The following is a 22,371-nucleotide window of genomic DNA, read 5'->3' as shown; positions in this document are numbered from 1 at the left end:
ACAGCAAAGGGACTCAGCCATACATAGACATGTATCCACTCTCCCCCAGCTTACCAAAGTATTATCAATAATATATATCAAATATTTCTTCATATAAAGTAGCTTTGTATTTAGGAATTTCTTTTTAACCAAAAATACAGTCAAAGCTAAACCAAACCCTATTTATGGGGTCACTTATATTTATGTCTCTTGCTACAGTTGGAGGTTATGATTGTTTTCTAACTTGTGTAGTAGCCAGGAACATTGCACTCATGGAAAAAATAGCCTAGATGTTCTCATCCTTAATATGGGATTGTGTAGGGGTGTTGTGGAGAGGTGGTCTGTGTAATTCCTTGTATGGACTCTCTGGGGACCATGATGTCCTGTGTTAGTGATAACACAGGTGAATTCCAGATTGTGATTTGTGTGTTCAGTTCAGTTCAGTTCAGTCGCTCAGTTGTGTCTGACTTTTTGTGACCCCATGAATTGCAGCACACCAGGCCTCCCTGTCCATCACCAACTCCCGGAGTTCACTAGAACTCACGTCCATCGAGTTGGTGATGCCATCCAGCCATCTCATCTTCTGTCGTCCCCTTCTCCTCCTGCCCCTAATCCCTCCCAGCATCAGAGTCTTTTCCAGTGAGTCAACTCTTCACATGAGGTGGCCAAAGTACTGGAGTTTCAGCTTTAGCATCATTCCTTCCAAAGAAATCCCAGGACTGATCTCTCAGAATGGACTGGTTGGATCTCCTTGCAGTCCAAGGGACTCTCAAGAGTTTTCTCCACAACCACAGCTCAAAAGCATCAATTCTTTGGCACTCAGCTTTCTTTACAGTCCAACTCTCACATCCATACATGACTACTGGAAAAACCTTTGGGAATTTTTATTTGAGCTTCTTAAATACACTAATACATTACATTAGTGAAATACCCCAGAGACAAAGCCTAGGGATTTAAGGAGAGTAGAGTTTAGACATTAAGCACCATGTAATAACTTCTTAAACTCTACTTCTGTGAGCACATTGCTGGACTCAGTCTCCAGTGAAGACAACAAAGCATTCTTTTGTTTTAAGTTGTGCTCAATCATGTCCGACTCTTTGAGGTCCCATGACTGTGGCCCACCAGACTCCTCTATCGATGGGATTTTCCAGGCAAGAATACTGGAGTGGGTTGCCATTTCCATCTCCAAGGGGACATTCCTGACAGGGGATTGAACCTGTGTCTCCTGTGTCTTCTGCATTGGCAGGTGGATTCTTTACCACTAGCGCCACCTGGGAAGCCCATTTTTAAGCTATTTGTGTGTATATTTTTTACTCACTAAAACATGTTCTGTAGCAAGACTGAAGAATCTGACATCAGTTACACACATGTCAACTGATTACCTTCACACTGACAGTCATTCATTACTGGCAAACTCCCAGTTGCAACCCTGGGGACAAGGCACATAGCGTGAACCCTCATAGTGGCTGAATGGGGACAAATTAGAGGGCACATGCCCCTTCCAAACTCTGTGGCCATGCTTTGTTTGAATTATTACCATGTTGGGATGTGAGTCCTGTACTGATTTTCTCTTTTCTTTTCCTGAGAAGTCAGAAATCTAGATTTTTATGTGAAATCTCCATATTTTTAAACATTATAAATAATTCCTTTTTTGGTGGTAAGCTACATAATTACAGTTAGATGAATCAGACCCACAGGCCAGATTCCTCCTGGGACCCCAATTTGTTCCCTTTATCTTAGCTGTAATCTAGGCACTGCTCGAATTCAGTACCCAAGGCCACTGAGCATCTCACCTCAGGGATGGCATTGACGATGCTTTTGAAGCTGAATGAGATGAGTATCTCCCACAAGTCATTTCATCTGGAAGCCCAAGAGTCATCTTAGGGTCCCCTTTCTCCCTGCGTCTGGTCAACTACCAGGTCCTGTTGGTTCTAGTTCTTTATATCTGTAAGAAACTTCATGTCTATAAGAACAGATCTTAAAAGTTTTCCTGGACTTCCCTGATGGTCCAGTGGTTAAGAATCTGCCTGCCAATGCAGGAGACACAGGTTTGATCCCCTTTACCGTTCTAGCTCCCTAAAACTTCATGTCTGAAAGAATAGATCTTAAAAGTATTCCTGGACTTCTCTGGTCCAGTGGTTAAGAATCCACCTGCCAATGCAGGGGACATGGGTTCGATTCCTGGTCTAGGAAGATTTCAGGTGCAGTGGCGCAGCTAAACCCATGTGCCACAAGTACTGGAGCTCATGTTCCCTGGAGCCTGTGCTCTACAAGAGAGAAGCCTGTACACCGAAATGAAGAGCAATGCCTTCTCTCTGCAACTAGAGAAAGCCCACATGCAGCAGTGAAGACCCAGTGGAGCCCAAAATAACTAAACCAATTAAATTAAGAAAAAAGTTTTTCTCACAAGAAAAAAAATTATAACTATGTATGGTTATGGATGTTAACTAGACTTATTATGGTGATCATTTCTCAATGAGTGCAAATAATGAATCATTGGAAAGATTGGAGGTAGGAGGAGAAGAGGACTACAGAGGATGAGATGGTTAAATGGCATCACGGACTTGATGGACATGAGTTTGGGTAAACCCCGGGAGCTGGTGATGGACAAGGAGGCCTGGCGTGCTGCGGTTCATGGGGTCACAAAGAGTTGGACATGACTGAGTGACTGAACGAACTGAACTGATGTTGTACTATGCTAAATTTGAAGCTCCAATACTTTGTCTGCCTAATACAAAAAGCCAACTCATTGGAAAGACTGAAGGCAAAAGGAGACGGGGCGGCAGAGTGTGAGATGGTTAGATGGCATCACTGACTCAGTGAACGTGAACTCAAGCAAGCTGCAGCAAGCAAGTGGAGGACAGGGAAGCCTGGCATGCTGCAGTCCATGGGATCACAGAGTCAGACACAACTGAGCAACTGAACAATGACAACAGTGTTGTACACCTGAAACTCATGTAATGTTAACACTTAATTCTGTCTCAATGAAAAAAACGGAACAAACAGCAACAAAGCCCCTCACATCTATGCCCTCCTCTTTCAGACACTGGCGGTGTCCAGCCTGGGCTCTTGTTTCCTGTCTGCTCTATGCAGTGGCCCTTCCAGCTCTGCACTTAAGTGAGGCTCTCCTCCTTCAGTCCTTCCCCACACTCCTGCCAGAGTAATTTTTCCAAAATACAATTTACCGAAGTCATTCCTCTGCTTAAAAATATTCCAGTGAGTCAATAAATTACTGGGCTGGAAAGCTTCCCTTTGTCCTCCAGATCCACTCTTCACTGCTCCCCACCCTGTGCTGCATACCCCGCCCACCCTGGGAGGCTGACCTGTGCGGACCGCGTCAGTGGTCTCCCCAGGCCCTCTGGCTCCTGGGTGGGTTTGGCCAGTAGCGAGCACTGCAGAGGAGTGGCTCGAGGGAGGAGAGAAGTGTATTTGTTTGCCCAGCTCTCACTTTATGAGGTTGCTGTGGGCTATAATTCTTTTTTTGTTTCAAGATTTTTTTTTTTTTTATGATGAGGACCATTTTTAAAGCCTTTATTGAATTTGTTACAGTATTGCTTCTGTTTTATGTTTTGGCTTTTGGGCCGTGAGGCATGTAGGATCTTAGTTCCCTCACCGGGAATTGAACCTGCATCCCCCTGCATGGGAAGGTGAAGTCTCAACCACTGGACTGCCAGGGAAGTCCTCTGTAATTCTTGAGCAAAGGCCTTAGTTTCTATCCACCAGCCCTTTACACGTAGCCCTTGCCTGCCTTTACCGCATCTTGCAAGCATGGCCCAGGCAGATAATGTGGACTGTCGGGCGCTGTACCAGCCCTGAGGTTTCCCTGTATCTTGTCTCATCTGAGTAGAGTGTGTGTAAGCTTTTCTTTTATTGATTGGAGTACAGCTGATATATAATGTTGTGTTAATTTATGCTGTATGCAAAGTGTGTTTTTAAAATGCTCCTCAAGGGACTTCCCTGGAGGTCCACTGGCTAAAACTCCATGTTGCCGATGCAGGGGACCCAGGTTTAATTCCCGGTCATGCAGGAGACACGGGTTCGATCCTTGGGTCGGGAAGATCCCCTGGAGAAGGGAATGGCAACCTGCTCTAGTATTCTTGCCTGGGAAATCCCATGGACAGAGGATCCTGGCAGGCTACAGTCTATGGGGTCACAAAGAGTTGGACACAGCTTAGCAACTGAACAACAAAACATCAGGGAACTAGATCCCACATGCTGCAACTAAGACCAGGCAGCCAAATAAATCGGTTTAAAAAATAAAGTATGTATAAAAAATAAATCACTCCTCAGATTATCCCCATCTGAATCGGCCCTTTTTCCCGCTGGGACCTAGTTCTCCCACCTAACATGCTGGACTAAGTTGCTGTATATGAAAGGCCTGCCTCACTCTCAGAAGTCTGGAAGTGTTTAGTTGGTTTTCCTTTATCCTGACAGAGAGAAGCTATGGTTGCAATGATTTGGGACCTCTTCATGGCATTTGTTGGAGGTTTTTTTCTTTTACTAGAATAATTGTTGTTGTTCATTATTTCCGTCATGTCCTACTCTTTGCGACCCCATGGACTACAACATGCCAGGCTTCCCTGTCCTTAACTGTCTCAAGAGTTTGCTCAAACTCATGTCCATTGAGTCAATGATGCCATCCAACCTTCTCATCCTCTGTCACCCACTTCTCTTGCCCTCCATCTCTCCCAGCATCAGGGTCTTTTCCAGTGAGTCAGCTCTTTGCATCAGGTGGCCAAAGTGTTGGAGCTTCAGCTTCAGCATAGTTCCTTCCAATGAATATTCAGGGTTGATTTCCTTTATGATTGACTGGTGCAGTAGGCTGCATCAACCTCTATACCAGGAAGTTGAGAGTGACGGTGACTGGAGTACATAACCAGGTCGGGCTATGCCTGGCTAACTAGGGAAGGAGACTCAGTGAGGTGAGGAATCCCAGAGCTGGGGCCAGCCTCCTAGGTAGTGATGGGATGGCAGGAAAAATCCAGACGCAAGAGGCTTGCTCAGAAGCTCTCCCAAACTATACTCATCTCAGCTTTAGGGAAAGAGGGCTGGTGGGTCCTAGATCTTCACTCAGTGGTCACCTGCAAATAGAGCTGCTCCAAGAGGAGCGTCTTGGTATTTTTTGGGGGGTTTGCAAAAGTGAGCAGGACTTGTCGAATGTGTTTGGGCAATCATGGGAAATACGGTGTGCTTGGAATATGGGATGTGGTATGAGTCTGATCTGCAGGAACTAGAGCTGAAGGATGAGAAAGAGCAGGTCATAGACAGTCTGGAGGTACAGAACAAGTGTTCCAGGGAATCAGTGAAGGGTTTTCAGTTTTCATAAGGTAGGTGGGCTTCCCTGGTGGCGCAGTGGTAAAGAATCCACCTACCAACGCAGGAGACATGAGTTTGATCCATGAATTGGGAAGATCCCCTGGAGAAGGAGATGGCAACCCATTCCAGTATTCTTGCCTGGGAAATTCCATGGACAGAGGAGCCTAGAGAGCTAGTCTATGGGGTAGCAAAGAGTCGGACACAACTTGGCAACCAAAGAACAACAACAAAATAATAGGTAACACATTGGTTAGGAAAGGGGGGACCAAATCCTAGTGGTCAGTGACCATCATGGTAATGACCTGTGGATATACGTACCTCCCAGTGGAGTGCAGAATGAACCAAGAAAACAGAGGCATATGCCTAGCACACAGCTTTCCATATGTTGGTATTTTAGGTATTCTAGCTGAACTGAATTATTGGATCACTGTGATAGCTTGAGTGACATTATATGTTATTTACCCAATTCATATTAAGAAATTGTTGTTAAAGATCTTAAGGTAGTATTGACCTTGAAGACTGTATTTACTGTTAACAAAAATCTGAGCCGTTTGCCATCTCCTAAAATAACCTTTGTGGTAACACTGGAATGAACATTTACTTGATGCCTGGGCAGTTGTATCCCAGTGGAACCTATTTTGAGTTGTTTTTAATATGGAGTTGTTAATGTAGCATTTGCAATAAGTGACCTTATACGTGAAATCTGTGTTTAATTACGAACGTTTTTGTAAGACTAGTTGAACTGTACTATTCATTATAAGTCACAGATTTAAGAACTTGTCAGGGAAATATTTTATGATTTGATTTATGCATGGGGATGCAAGGAAGGCAAGAAGTCCTCAAGCCTTTATGAGATTGTAAGCACACTTATTCCTACAATATTCTTGGCTTTAACTGGTCCTATTATATAATGAGTAAACAATATATTTAAAAAAATTTTTCTTCCAGAATATTCCCTAGGTAAAACTTTACTTAGGAAAATAGGATTTCCTAAAAGATCTTGAAGCTTGATAGTTTTAACCAAACAGCACAACATGTTGCATCTCTGGATATGTTTTCACAGGTTGCCCTTTAGTGTTTTTATTCCCCCTTAAGAAAAATAACTTTTATTGGGTGTTTTATTGCATAAAGTATACATGTTCATTGTATTAAACTGGGAGATATAAATGAGCAAAAGGAAGAAAATAGAGTGTTGTAATTCCATTACAATTAGAAAACAGATTTGAGTCAAAAATAAGAACACACTTGCAATCCCACTACATGGGAGAAGTTGATGTGGACATTCGAGGGTTAGCCCAGTGCTCCCAGCAGAACTAGTGTATTCCCTGGAGAAGGAAATGGCAACCCACTGCAGTATTCTTGCCTGGGAAATTCCATGGACAGAGGAGCTTGGCAGGATACATTCCATGGGGCTGCAAAGACTCAGACACAACTGAGTGACTGAACAACAAACTGGAAAGTAACCGAGGTGGAAACTGTTTCTGTTTCAGCATCTACTTGCTCTGGTCCCTTGTGTCTATGGCTCTCAGTGACTGAGGGCTGATTCTGATCCTTTAGGTTCTCTCACCTGCTACTCACTGTCTTGAGGACCTGATTCTCATCCTCACTGAACCTTGAACATTGCAAGCCCTTTGTATATGTTCGTATGCGAGAGTTAACCAATGCATCTTGGCCGTGAACATTGGTCAAGAATATTCCTAAGAAATGCTACAAATGAACTTTAAAACAGAAAGAGACTCACAGAGAACAAACTTATGGTTGCCGGGGGGAGGAACGGGGGGAAAAGATCGTTAGGGCGTTTGGGATGGACATGTACACACTGCTGTATTTAAAATGGATAACCAGCAAGGACCTACTCTATAGCACAGGGAACTCTGCTCAGTGTTATGGGGCAGCCTGGATGGGAGGGGAGTTCAGGGGAGAATGGATACATGTATATGTATAGCTGAGTCCCTTCGCTGTCCACCTTAAACTATCACAACATTGTTAATCAGCTATACTCAGCTATATAAAAAGTTAAAGAAGGCAGGCCTTCCTCATGGAATAATTTCGATAAAATCAAATATTTTGGAAAAACGTAAGTGGGGCTCTGCTTGCAACATGTTGTTGTTGTTCAGTCGCTAAGTTGTGTCTGACTCCTTGTGACCCCGTGGACTGCAGCACACCAGGATTCCCTGTCCTTCACTATCTCCTGCAGTTTGCTCAGATTCATGTCCATCAAGTCAGTGATGCCATCTAACCATCTCATCCTCTGTCACCCTCTTCTTTTGTTTTCAATTTTTCCCAGCATCAGGACCTTTTCCAGTGAGTCAGTTCTTCGCATCAGGTGGCCGAAGTATTGGAGCTTCAGCTTCAGCATCAGTCCTTCCAATGAATATTCAGGGTTGATTTCCTTTAGGTTGGCTGGTCTGATCTTCTTGCAGTCCAAGGGACTCTCAAGAGTCTTCTCCAGCACCACAATTTGAAAGCATCAATTCTTTGACACTCAGCCTTTTTTATGGTCCAACTCTCACATCCGTACAGGACTACTAGAAAAACCATAGCTTTGACTATATGGACCTTTGTCTGCAAAGTGATGTCTCTGTTTTTTTAATAGGCTTACAACATAGAGAGGGGGAGGAAAGCAAAAAGACTTCATTGAGATATGGAAGGAATGTTGTGGTCAAGTGAATTGCAGCAGCAGATCTGTTTGATCCAAGATGTGAAATGCTGACTGGGAGTGGTGATAAGTTGCTGCTGCTTTTGATTGGATTCCTTGGTCCAGAAGGGCAGGCAAGGAGCATCTGGGAACAGAAGCAGGCTTCATCTGGGTCAGGCAGGAAGGAGTTCTGCATGGGCTCCCCCACATTTTGAGCATATGGTTCTGGAAGCTGCAGTTGTACATCTATAAAATGAGGATTGGTAATATCCACCTCAAGGGTTTGTTGAGACTGTTAGAAGCAATATAGGAAAAGTATTGGCAAGGATGGACCTCCCTGGTGACTCGGTGGTAAAGAATCCACCTGCGAATGTGGGAGACATGGGTTCAGTTCCTGACCTGGGAAGATCCCCTGGAAAAGAAAATGGCAACCCACCCTACTATTCTTGCCTGGAGAATCCCATGGACAGAGGAGCCTGGCATGCTACAGTCCATGGGGTTGCAAAGAGGTAGACACAACTTAGTAATTAAAATGGCAACACCAACTATGACAAGGATGCTCACTCTGTACAAACATGGTAGCTGCTTTGTGCAGGACCAGATTCTTCAGCTTTTTCTTGGTGCACATTTCAGAGTCTGGCCCAGAACAGGGTCGCTGAGTGACATGATGTTGGTTGACTCAGACTTAGGGGTAAAGTCTATGGATAGGGTTCATGTGTGGATATGAGAGTTGGTCCATAAAGAGGCTGAGTGCCAAAGAATTGATATTTCAGATTCTGTTGCTGGAGAAGAAGACTCTTGAGAGACCCTTGGACAGCGAAGAGATCAAACCAATCAATCCTAAAGAAAATCAACCCTGAATATTCATTGGAAGGACTGATGCTGAAACTGAAACTCCAATACTTTGGCCACCTGATGCAAAGAGCTGACTCATTTGAAAAGACCCTGATGCTGGGAAAGATTGTAGGCAAGAGGAGAAAAGGGTGGCAGAGGATGAGATGGTTAGCATATGGCATCATTGGCTCAATGGACATGAACTTGAGCAAGCTCTGGGAGACAGTGAAAGACAGGGAAGCCTGGCATACTGCATTCCATGGGATCTCAAAGAGTCAGACACAACTTAGTGACTGAACAACAACAACAAAGGATTCAGATAACAACTTACCTTATAAAATGTTAATAACAAGGAATTTAATTAATCACTTTTCAGACAGCTCATGGGGATGTCTGAGAAGAAGGAATGGGGAATAGTGGTACCCAACTTACAATCAGAAGTTGCCTCTTCAGGGTGACTCTCAGGTCAAATATGGAACTAATATCAGTCAAACCTACTTTATTGTCACTAGATTTCAGAGCTGGAGCTGACCAAAGTGCGGCTGCTAAATATCTCTTCTCTCAGGAGACTCACCACCAACATGCAGCCCAAGAATACAGACCCCACCCCAGCATCTCTGATTCAATTCCTTTTGACGGCTGGCTTTTTCCCTCCCCACCAATCTTTCTGCCTCCTAATGCTTGATGATGGTGATTGGTTTTTGTTTCATATTTTTATTGTAATGTTAAACTGTGTTCACAGATTCCAAGTCTGATTAGTTGGCTGCTTACTTGGCATTAGGGTCTGCTTACTATTGTAAAAAAGCAGAAATGTGCATGTGGAATTCTGTAAGATGAGGGAGCTGTGTCTAGCATGTTTATCAGAGACTTGGGTGGAGCATGGAAACTGCAAAGCTGAGCAAAGTGACTTGTCGATGGGGTGACAGGATCAGGGTTCAAACAGATCTCAGCAGGCTGGTATTCTGGGCCAAAACCAACAAGAGGAAATTCAGTAGCGATTAAAGTTAAGTCTTGCCTAAGTTAAGATGGGAGAGAGCTGGCTCTCCTGTCATTGTTTGGAGGAAAAAAGACATTATTTTGAAGAACAATAGCTAGCTTATACTTATTGAGACATTCTGGCTTCCCTGGTGGTTCAGACAGTAAAGAATCTGTCTGCAATGTGGGAGACCCAAGTTTGATCCCTGGGTCCGGAAGATCCCCTGGAAAAGGGAATGGCTACCCACTCCATTATTGCCTGGAGAATCCCATGGACAGAGGAGCCTGGTGGACTACAGTCCTTGGGGTCACAAAGAATAGGACACAACTGAGTGACATTGAGTGAGAGAGATATTGAGACAGTCACTTATTACCTTTACTGAGATGCTGTGTGATACAGTCTATATAGATGATATTTATTTAAATACTGTTGGAGTAAAGTTATCTATATTTTTCAGTGAGTTTTAGAAAGGCTAAGAAGGCTATGACTCTTAACCAGAGTCATACAACTTTTAACCATTATGCAATACTGCCTCCATAATGAGATCCAATAAATGATGTGACTGGAAAAGGTAGGAAGAAAGGGGAAAGAAAGAAAGGGAGGGAAGGAGGAAGGAAGGGAGGAAGGGAAAGGGAGGGAATAAAGGGAGATGGAAACTTAGATTTCATCAAAAGAAACCTGGAGAATAGGGACACTGTGTGGTCTGTATTGTTCTCAGATAGCAATGTTATATTCTGGATGCTACATTTTAAAATAAAAAATGTGGAGACAGCAGAGTGCACAGAGAGGAAACATTCCCGAGACAGCTGGGACAATTGAGGATACCAGCTGGTTTGAGAAATCTCAAGAAGAGTTCTTCTGTAGCAGAGGATGGAGACTCACCATCCACTGCTCTAGAAGGCTAAAAGTTCCAGGGAAGCAAGTTCTCTTTCACTATAAGAAAGAATACACACAAATGTAAATGTTCAGAAATAACCCTGTGGCACTTTGTTCAGCCCCTAAAAGGTTTTGTTTTTCTAAATGTTTGTGTTATCATCATTATCATCATGCTGTTGGCACCAAATGGAAGAGATGAAAAGTAGGTATAAAATGGGGATGTCATTGCTACTCTTGGGAAAAGAAGATAGATGAGATGGGCAGGAAGATTGGCTGGTAGGAAATAGCAGTGGCATTTCAAAGCAAAATCTAACTGTCTTCATGGCCAGAGAGAGGAGAAAAACTCGAGGACCCCTTTGAGATGTCATTTTCTGTTTTCTTAGGAGAAAAAAAAAAGTCTTATTGATTCAATCAGAGAAACGAAAGACCTGCCTTTATAACTTGCCTACTTTAGTTATTTTAGAATCAAGATACTTTTTTTTTTTGGTAAGTATAGGTGGAGAAGTTATGGAAAGAAACTCTAAACTGAACAGATGGGACAGTGGGAATAAAAACAAATTAAAACAATATTGCAATGAACTCTCAACTTTCACTTTAAAATATATATGATGATGTTTTTCAACTTTTCACATTCAACCTATCAGTATATCAAGTGACAAAATGAAAAATCAATTTCAGCTGTGTATATTTTAAATGTTTACCTAAAATGATTTGAACTCACCAACCTAAAAGCCCAGATGAATGTATTAAACTGCTTATTGTATTTTTTATGAATTAAAACTTTATTTTATATTACATTATAGACAGGACACAGTTCTGTGTGGTGACATTTGGTGTAGAAAATTGAACTGAACAGTGGTCTAATTAGAGCAGTAAATAATATGGGTTTAATTAGCCCTTATCCCCGATGACAGACTTGATCAGTTGCCAGATATTTATTCTTTCCTTTCACTTGACTTTTGCTGAAATATTGCCTCTAGTAGGGCTGCTTACTGTGCTATAAATAGGTGACTTGGTAAGAAGCCAGGAAACCGACTGACCAGTGAGATGTGGGTAAAAATTATTGGAAAACCTCCTCCTTGCTAGGAGTCATTATTTCTTCATTTCACATTTGAAGGTCCTTTCTGCAGATCCCGCTCTTAATTTTTTATTTATTTTTTGGTTGGATGAGGTAACTTGGCCTAAAGGCTTAAGGAAATCTGTGTAATATCTAGTGGAGTCTCTTGCTACAGTTTATTAGATGTCAGGGTTTCCTGCATAAACTCTCCTGGCCTCTAACATAGGACTCACCTATGAAGTCCTGGCTGACTTCAGCTTTTCTGTATGTCAACAGGATGTGGTTTTGTTTGTTTGCTTGCTTGTTTTCAATTAAAATATTAAAGTGTTGGCTTTACAAAAGAACTTTACAAAATGCAGAGACACAAATAAAAAAGAAGTAAAATTGCTCAGCATCCTTCCACCTAGAGGTAGCGGCTGCTAACATTTTAATTAATCTCTGACTCTTTTCTCTGGGCACCCCTCCCAGAAAAGATCTGACACAACCATGACCAAACATTCAATTTGATGAAGCCAGGTGGTACTAGAATGGGTGTTTGTTTTCTCCAAACTTCTATGGATGTTCAATATGATTGCCTTTTAACCCCCAATTTTTAAAAAGAAATGTCAAATCCACAGAAGTTCAGAGAAAACTAACATCCATTCTAGTACCACCTGGCTTCATCAAACTGAATGTTTGGTCATGTTTGTGTCAGATCTTTTATGGGGAGAGGGAGGAGAATAAAACGTTCCGTTGGTATTCCTTTTGTGTGTTTCCCCAACAGCCTTCACTCCTCGTCTTGTTCTCTCCCTCCTTAAAGGCATCTTGGTGGTTTTCTTCCAGCCCATATGCTTGTGTTTTTATTGCTGCATTTTTGTGTGGATATTCACATTTGTTGGTGTTTAGTCACTAAGTCATGTCTGACTCTTTGCAACTGCATGGACTGTAGCCTGCCAGGCTCTGTCTGTGGGATTTGCCAGGCAAGACTGTTGGAGTGAGTTGCCATTTCCTACTCCAGGGGATATTTCTAAGCCAGGGATTGAACCTGCGTCTCTTATGTCTCCTGGATTCGAAGGCGAATTCTTCACCACTGAGCCACCTAGAAAACCTGGATATTCACATACTTATCCCTTTATCTATAGGTGGGATAGAAAATGCTATGTGTGTTTCCATTTTAACATAATTAAATCTGTTAGTCTTTTCCTTTAGGATTTCTACCTTGGTTGATGTATCTAGGACAATCTTTGTTACATCAAGTCTGTGTGACTTTTAGTCTATAACTTTTTTACTATTTTATGGTTTCCACATTTAAAATATTGATTCCTGGAATATATCTGAATTAATTTTGGTGTATCTTGTGAAGAAGTTATCTATGGTTTTCTTTTAAACCATTCATCACACTGACTTGTGGTTCTATACTATGTTCTTATACTTGGGTCTGTTTCTGGCTTTTTAAGAAAACTTAATAGATATGAATGCTTATTGCTATGCCAGTTCTATACTCTTTTAATTGAGGCAATATCCTTCTAATTTCCCATCTTTTACAGTTTTTTCTTGGCTCTTGTAGACATTTACTCCACTGGTTGAACTTTAGAATCATTTGTTAAGGTCCAGAAAACCCCCTTTTGAGATTTTGATTGGAGTTGTTATAAATTTATAGATGAATTTGGAGAGAATTGACATTTTGCAGTATTGAGTCCAGCTATTTAGGACTATGGTATGTTTCTCCATTTCTTTGAGTCTGCGTTAGTCCTCTTTGTAAAGTTTCGTAATTTTATTTAAGTAATACACATCATTTCTTTTCATTTCTGTGTGTATGTATGCTCAGTCACTCAGTTGTATCTGACTCTTTGCAACCCCGTGGGCTGTAGCCCACCTGGTGCCCGTGTCCATGGGATTTCCCAGGCAAGAATACTGGAGTGGGTTGCCGTTTCCTTCTCCAGGGTATCTTCCTGACCAAGGGATTGAACCCATGTCTCTTACATCTTTTGCATTGGCAGATGGATTGCTTACCATTGAGCCTATATCCATCTATATATTTAAAATTTTTTAAACTCTCCCAGTTCTCTCTTCTCTAACGTATCTTGATATAAGGGCTTCCCTGGTGGCTCAGATAGTAAAGAATCTGCCTGAATGCAGAAGACCTAGGTTCGATCCCTGGGTCAGAGAGATCCCCTAGAGGAGGAAATGGCAAATCATTCCAGTATTCTTGCCTGGAGAATCCCATGGACAAAGGAGACTGGAGGGCTACAGTCCATGGGGTTGTAAAGAGTTGGACATGACTGAGCAACTAACACACACACACACACACACACACTATATTGATATAAATCAATGGTGGCAAATCCAGAAAACAAATTAAACCAACTGTATTCATAATTTAACTTTCTCTATTTTCTTGGACCCTGAAGCTTTATCTATTTTGTCTTCTTGGGGTGGAGCCTCTCTCAGGAGGTTCCACAAATCCCCATGCACAAAGGTTTCCTTGAAGTTTGCACCAGTCTATATGACAGACAGAGGTGAGAATGCCTTAGGTACAAGGTAGGACCCTGCTATGTAAGTTATAAAACAAATTAATAATAATAAATATTATTTTAATATTTAGCCAATGTATTTAAATGTTGAAATGATAAAATATCACATTTAAAACTGAGCTAGGAAGCCATCTGGATAAAACCCTAAGTGGAAAGGTATTCATGTGCCTCTAGTTTCCATATAAAACTATCTTATGTGTGGGACTCCCCTGGTGGCCCAGTGGCTAAGACTCTGTGCTCCCAATGCAGTGAACCCCAGTTCAATCCCCAGTCAGGGAACTAGGTCCTGCATGCCACAACTAAGAGTCCACATGCCCCAGTGAAGATCGAAGATGCCGTGTACCAGCAGTTAAGACCCAGTGCAGCCAAGTAAATAAATAAATATTTTTTTAAAACCCTAACTATTGTGTGTGTTTGATGTAACCATTCTGAAGCAAACACTTTCAGGCAACTTTAGTGCTTGTGAACAGCTTAGACTAAGAGTCTGCAAAAACTAGGAAAGCCTTTGGGTATCTCTAGCATTTTGTCTATAATTTATTGTGCTTTCCATTTTCCAGACCTCAAGAAACACTCGTTCAGATGAAGAGAAAGATAGCAACTGGGACGCCTGGGGAGACTGGAGTGACTGCTCGAGGACTTGCGGGGGAGGAGCCTCATATTCTCTGCGGAGATGTTTGACTGGCAGGTAAGTGGCAGCTTCATCTGCTCTTCTCTGTGGGACGTCAGCCCCTTTGGATGGGTGGTGTTGGGAAGACAACTTGGCTTCATGGCTTTAGGAAGTACTGTGCTGGTGGTATAACATCTGCAATGTCTAAATATTTAGTGGCTTCCCTGGTGGCTCAGACGGTAAAGAATCTGCCTGCAATGCAGGAGACCTGGGTTCGATCCCTGGGTCAGGAAGATGCCCTGGAATAGGAAATGGCAACCCGCTCCAGTATTCCTGCCTGAAGAATTCCATGGACAGAGGAGCCTCGCAGGCTACTGTCTGTGGGGTCCCAAAGAATTGGAAGTGACTGACACTTTAACTTTCAGATAGGAAAAGAGTGGGGTTTATTTGTGTTTGTCTTTTACTTTTTAAAAGTGGTGTGTACCTCCCCAATCACCAAAAACTGAATATAAAAGCCAAACCCCATATATTAGAGCATTTTATATTTCCTTGGCATCATCCCTCATGCCCTGCCCTCATAAAAAATATATCCTGTGATAAATGCCAAGGCAATAATTAGGAAGAATAAAGGGGATGAGACTACTTAACCTCAAAATTTTGATCAAGGTTCCATTTGAATCACTGGTATAAATGGTCCTTATTCAAATCAAGGATCAGTTAAACACCATAAATTCCACTTATCCACTGGCAAAAGAGATAAAGGCAAAATTAGAAAATAAAAATAGTATGTACTTGTATTTGTTCAAAAGAATTAGAGGAATATATTAAGGACCATGAATGGGCATTTTCATCTTGTTGTCATACAACCAAAATGCTTCCATTGTTATTACTGTATTTAAAAAGTGCTTTGATTTTGCCTAGAATATGATTTTTTCCAAGTGGTCTATCTCAGTGTGAATTTGTGTCTTCTCTCTCCTAACTGTAGTTGGCTGCTACTGGAAGGGCTTCAAGTTAGGAAGGGCAACTCTTCAGCTTTTTCTGCCTTCTCTGTACATACTCAGAAAAAGAGATTTTGGCAAGAGTAGAGGAGAAGGAGGAGGAGTAGAGTGCTGCCATGACCTTGTGTGTGTGTGCGCTCAGTTGCTTGGTTGTGTCTGACTCTGCGACCCCATGGACTGTAGCCCGACAGGCTCCTCTGTCCTGGGATTTCCCAGGCAAGAATACTGGAGTGGGTTGCCATTCCCTTCAGGGCATCTTCCCAGCCCAATTATTAACCCTCATCTCCTGCACTGGCAGAAAGATTCTTTACCACTGAGTCACCTGGGAAGCTCCTGCCATTAATTTAGGGAGCAGGTATTGATGCTATCTGGTTAGGAGGTATTTAAAGCTACTTTTTATCTATTGTGAGCACTTTGATGGATTTCTCTGAGACATTATCTCCTCCTCCCCCCACCCCCACCCAATCCCTTGGGATTCTTTGCGTGCAGTTCACTTGAGATGTGGTATTCGCAATCCTCTAACTTGGTAATGCTGCTCTTTCCTATTCTAGGACACCTAGACATGTCCCAGCCTCTCCCTATTTATATATACTCACCCCTCAGCAGCTGTCTTGGTATGTTTGTTCCTAAGACAACTCACACTGACTGTCTTGCATGCAGCCCACATCTGGTTCATTGGAAACCTTCCTGTCAACTTTGCTAAAGACACTTCCCAGTTCTAGGAGCCAATACAGCAACACTTTCTCTGCTTACACAGTCCACTGCAGCTGAGCTCTCAGCCCTTATGTATCTCAAGTGTGGATTAGATACCAACCAACTGCAAGGGACACCTATTGAACTCTTCAGCTGGCATTCCCAAAATTTCTTCCTCTTGACTGGGGGTTAGCAGATCGAAGCCCTTGTTTCTTCTCTTTCTGTTACAGCAGACTGAGGATTAGGCTCCCAGCATAGATTTCTCAAAGAAATCTTCAGAAATCCTTATACTACCCAAGTCTCCAGCTCCAAAATGTTTTTTATACCTTGGTGTGGGCAGGCAGTTTAACAATTGTGAATTAAACTAACACAGAGGGACTTCCCTGGTGGTCTAGTGGTTGAGTCCACCTTGCAGTGTGGGGGATGTGGGTTCAATCCCTGGTCGGGGAACTAAGATCCCACATGCCATGGAGCAACTAAGTCTGCATGCCACAACTACTGGGTCTCTCTCCGGAAAGCCAGTTCCACAACTAGAGAGTCTGTGCATTGCAACAAAAGATCCCGCATGGCGCAATGAAGATCCTGTAGGCCACAACTAAGACCCAACACAGCTAAATGAATAAGTTAAAAAAATAAACTAGCACAGAACTTGCCCTCATGGTTCTTATAATCTAGAGAGACAAACAATAGACAAGTATGTAATCAAATTATGTGAAATTAACATTTTGTCAAGGGGGTAGGTAATGCCAACACAGGGAAGTCCTCTGTACTGAGAGTCTCTTTTTGAGACCCGACTGCTTAGAGGAAGTGAATTATATGAGGGTGGAGGGTTCAGTTCAGTTCAGTCGCTCAGTCGTGTCCAACTCTTTGCAACCCCATGAATCGCTGCACGCCAGACCTCCCTGTCCATCACCAACTCCCGGAGTTCATTCAGACTCACGTCCATCAAGTCAGTGATGCCATCCAGCCATCTCATCCTCTGTCATCCCCTTCTTCTCCTGCCCCCAATCCCTCCCAGCATCAGAGTCTTTTCCAATGAGTCAACTCTTTGCATGAGGTGGCCAAAGTACTGGAGTTTCAGCTTTAGCATCATTCCTTCCAAAGAACACCCAGGGCTGATCTCCTTCAGAATGGACTGGTTGGATCTCCTTGCAGTCCAAGGGACTCTCAAGAGTCTTCTCCAACACCACAGTTCAAAAGCATCAATTCTTCGGCGCTCAGCCTTCTTCACAGTCCAACTCTCACATCCATACATGACCACAGGAAAAACCATAGCCTTGACTAGATGGACCTTTGTTGGCAAAGTAATGTCTCTGCTTTTGAATATCCTATTTAGGTTGGTCATAACTGCTGCTGCTGCTGCTGCTAAGTTGCTTCAGTCGTGTCCAACTCTGTGCAACCCCGTAGATGGCAGCCCATCAGGCTCCCCCGTCCCTGGGATTCTCCAGGCAAGAACAGTGGAGTGGGTTGCCATTTCCTTCTCCATGGTCATAACTAATGGGCCATAAAATCCAGATACTGGAGCCAGCATATGTAAAGTTGCTGGAGCAGGAAATGAAAAGAGGCTTTTATTCCTGAAAAACAGTAGATAAGGGAGAAAGCAGAAAGGGCCAGTGTTGAAGAAGGAGGTAGATTAGTAGACTGTGGAAAAGAATCTCAGATTTTTGGGTTTCAAACACTAGGAAGCTGTCCAAAAAGAAAAAGCATATTTGGAACTGAAACAGGTTGTCAATATTTTATTTGGTCAAATAAAGGCAAAAATAAAAACAAACCAAAAATTCAACTATGGTCCACCATCACAGGCTTTTCAAGAAAGAATTACAATCAGAATTTTTGCATTTAAGCATTAAAAAGTAGACATAATCTTAGATTAAAAGACTTGCCTTTAAATTGAATTCATGTAGGTTTATAAAAATCTACTTTTTTGTCCTTATTTGTCTCACTTCGCTTTGGATCATGCTTTGGATGTAATAAACTATCACAGATATTAGCAGTCTAATGATGGGTAATTGGGAACCAGAAGTGAAAGTTGCTCAGTCGTGTCCAGCTCTTTGCAACTCTATGGACTATACAGTTCATGAAATACTCCAGGCAAGAATACTGGAGTGGGTAGCCTTTCCCTTCTCTGGGGGATCTTTCCAACCCAGGGATCAAACCCAGGTCTCTGGCATTGCAGGTAGATTCTTAACCAGCTGAGCCACCAGGGGAGCCTGGGAACCAGAAACTGAGAAGTAAAAAATAATCATGGACTTAGAACTTGAGACTGCCAGATCCCTGAAGGCAGTGATATGCAGAAAATGACTTTATCTGAGTCATATTTTTTATCCAGGCATTTACCAGTTTTTAAGCAGTAAGAGGCAGAGAAGTCAAGCAGAAACCAGCTTCTAAGAAGCTGAGAAACTGATCAGATTTACTGGCAGTTTCATAGTCCTAGAACATAAAAATTGGAGTTCAAAGCTGTGGTAAACACCTCAGGTGATAGTTTGTATCCTTGAAGGGCTATACCCTAGGAGAAAGGGAAATCTAATCCTAAATAGACTAGATATTACAAAGACTGAAACCCAGTCTTAATTAATTCAACCCTAACTTGAATAATGAAATTTTTTGCTGTTTCAACTGCCTCCAAGAAGCTTAAAAATACATCCTAGAGGAAGATGACACCAACCAGAGAGTATACAAATTTTTATAGATTATGCCAATAATTCAATAAAACATTACCAGTCTTACCATGAGACAAGAACAAGAGGAAAATCAGATGATAGAAATAGGTACTAGAGTTAGAAATAGGTCCTAGGACCTGTGTATTAAAAAACAAAACCCCTGTAATAAGTATTTACAAAAATATATGGCAGGATATAGGATTTCACCAAAGAACTGGAATCCATAAAATGGAATTATATGGGAATTTGAGAGTAGAAGCAAATGATAACTAAAATCATGAACTAAATAGATGGCCATAATAGCAGATTAGAAACAGCAGAAGAGAGTATAGATTTGTAGATTTGTGTATAAATTACACAGGGAAAATGAATGAACATAGAATAAGGATGAAAAGGTATGGATATAAGATGAAAAGGTCTAAACCAGGTATAATTGGAGTCCTAAAAGGAAAAGTGAGATAGAGAATACACAGGGTGTAAGCACTGTTTGAAGAGATATGTGTGTGTGTGTGTGTGTGTGTGTGTGTGTGTACACGTGTGCACGCGCACTTGTGTGCACATGCTCAGTCATTCAGTCTTGTCTGACTCATTGTGACCCCATGACTCTGGACTGTAGGCTTCTCTGTCTATGGGATTTTCCAGGCAAGAATACTGGAGTGAGTTGCCATTTCCTCCTCCAGGGGATCTTCTGACCCTGGGATCCAACTTGCATCTCCTGCAAGCTTCTCTTTTGTGTAAGTGAATAGTATATTCGTGTACCATCCTTTAATTCAGTCTTATTCATACGTATATTGAAATTTCTGGCTTGTGTATAGCCTCTATGAATTTTTAGCTGTGATGTAGAGATGTTAACCTATTAATACGCTTTGTTGGTTATTTCACTAGGTATTTATGAGAGGGAGAGAGTTCAATATATGTGCTTGGATGACCTTCTCTATTTAAAATCTTTCATTCTTTCATTTTGCTGAACTTTACCTCTGGTAACTTCAAAATTATATATATACACACACACACACACACACACACACACACACACACACGCTTAGTTTCTCAGTCATGTCTGATTCTTTGTGACACATTGGATTGTAGCCCACCAGGCTCCTCTGTCCATAGGATTTTTCAGGCAAGTATACTTGAGTGGGGTGCCATTTCATTCTCCAGGGGATCTTCCTGACCCAGAGATTGAACCCAAGTCTCTTGTGTCTCCTGCATTGCAGGCAGATTCTTTACTTGCTGAGCCATTTTATTTTTATATTTCTGATGATTAAATTTAAGATGTTTGAAAATCATACTTTAATAATTGCTTTATAGTTATCAATGCCAGTAATAAAATACTAGTCTCTTCTTATTTGTAAGTCAATGCATGTTCTCTGCTTTTCTTCTTCATTTCCACCCAGTGGGATTTTGTTATTATAACTTGGGATCTTATACTCAATTTATTGGCAGCATTTATCCCCTTTTTATCTTTTCTTTCATAATCATATTTCAAACCATCATCGAAACTTGAGTTTGTGTACATATATTATTTCAATGTTCATTGTCAGTACTTTCAGTTCTTCTTTCTGAATCATCACTTCGTTGGCAAGGATATGTTTTGAGTTGTGCTTCTGGAATTTTAATGCACATATGAATCACCTAGGGATCTTGTTAAAATATAAACTTTGATTCAGTAGGTCTGGAGTGGGGCCCAGGAGTTTTCATTTCTAATGAATTCCCAGGTGATGTCAGTGCTGCTTGTCTGTGGACCACACTTCAGGCAGTAAGACTTTATAGCTTTCTTAATTTCAGGAAAAAGTTGTGGGTCTTATACTTTATGAATCCTTCTGTATCTGAAAATGTTTCTCTCTTGACTTCACACATAAACAGTGAATGGCTTATTTGGGTATGAAATTCCTGAGACACGAATTTTCCCTCTCAAGCCTCAGAAGTTTTTTATCCACAAAGTTTGGCATACAGTGTTGCCCATAGACCTCTCAGGCTGGCTTTTTTTTTTTTTTTGCTCTTCTTTGGTAGATAACGTGTTTGTTCTGCCTGGCTGCCTATGGAAGGCTTTATTGTTTCTCTCAAGAGTTTTACAATGTTGTTTCTATATATCCGTCTCTTATTTTTTCTTGGCACATGGTAAGCATTTTTATTGTACAGATTTAGATCCTTTTTCATTATAGGAAAAATTTTCTTCTATTATATCATTTACTGTTGGTTTTTGCCTTTTTGTTCTGTCCTCTTTTTCATGAATGCTAGTTATTTCTGTTCATCTACTTTTACTCCGGCCACTTTCATCTGTTTATTTTCCTGTGTGGTTGAGAATGATTTTCAAGATCCTTGCTACTTGAATTTTTTTCTAATTTATTTTCTAATGATGTTTGAAAATACTGCTATGGTGTATTTGTTACCTTACATTCTTTCCTTCATTTTAAACCTGGTCCTTCTTTGTGTATCTATTGTCTTAATCATCTACATCTTGTCATGTATTCTTTTGTGTCTCTTTTAGTGTGATGTCTGGCTAATTCTTACTTATTCTTCATGGTCATCTTCATTTAGGAAATCTATCTTGACATCTGAGTCTAACTTTGATGTTCCTCTCTTATGTTTCTCATTATTGGTAGGTAAGACTCCTTTTAGGGAAGGGACATTGACTTTACCACTCTAAGGTCTAACATCTAACATGTGATTAGGACTCAAATACTGTTACTTGAATGGGTAAACAGTGGTTCCGTGCTCACCTATCACTGCTTTTGTCAATGCTCTTCTTTCTGCCTGAAGCATCCTTTTTCTCCTTTTGGTTGTTAACACATAGTTGACCTTGGAAACTCCTTTCAATCTCCATTTCTTCCTTAAAGCATTTGTTGGCAGTTTCTACCATTTTCTAGGTTAGATGCAGTACTTCTGTGCTTCTATAGGATCTTGTGAATATAGTTTTATCAGAGTGTCTATTTTATTGTGTTTTAAAAATTTTTTTAATAATTGAAACAAAATTTTAGGTGGTATAGATATATTTTTCCTCTCTGTACTGTGCCCCACATTACCACTGGCATGTAGTGGAAATTTAGTATATTTTATTCCATTAATGAATAGATGAATGAATTAATAAATCCTGGACTGATTTTAAAAAGCCTTCTTGACTATAGTATGGCTCTAGGGGATAGGTAAGAATGGGTAATTTTGTGAAGAATATTGAAAACTATGTTAGAGATTATACAATTTTAACAAAAAGATATTTTTAA

At 41.4% G+C, this 22,371-nt stretch overlaps 1 protein-coding gene across 7 annotated transcripts in view; it reads left to right on the top strand.

Annotated features, from left to right (window-relative positions):
• ADAMTSL3 (ADAMTS like 3) overlaps positions 1-22,371 on the top strand; it is a 408,215-nt gene that overhangs the window by 138,166 nt on the left and 247,678 nt on the right. For all 7 annotated transcript variants that reach the window (XM_059879284.1, XM_059879285.1, XM_024982349.2 and 4 more), the window contains exon 4: positions 14,747-14,874. In XM_059879284.1, the coding sequence (XP_059735267.1) occupies positions 14,747-14,874 (128 nt within the window). The remainder of the gene's footprint in view (positions 1-14,746; positions 14,875-22,371) is intronic.

This window comes from Bos taurus, chromosome 21 (assembly GCF_002263795.3).
Source record: "Bos taurus isolate L1 Dominette 01449 registration number 42190680 breed Hereford chromosome 21, ARS-UCD2.0, whole genome shotgun sequence".
In the NCBI taxonomy this organism is placed as follows: Eukaryota; Metazoa; Chordata; class Mammalia; order Artiodactyla; family Bovidae; genus Bos; species Bos taurus.
Note: the sequence above shows the minus strand (reverse complement) of the source record. Positions and strands in the feature narration are given on the sequence as shown.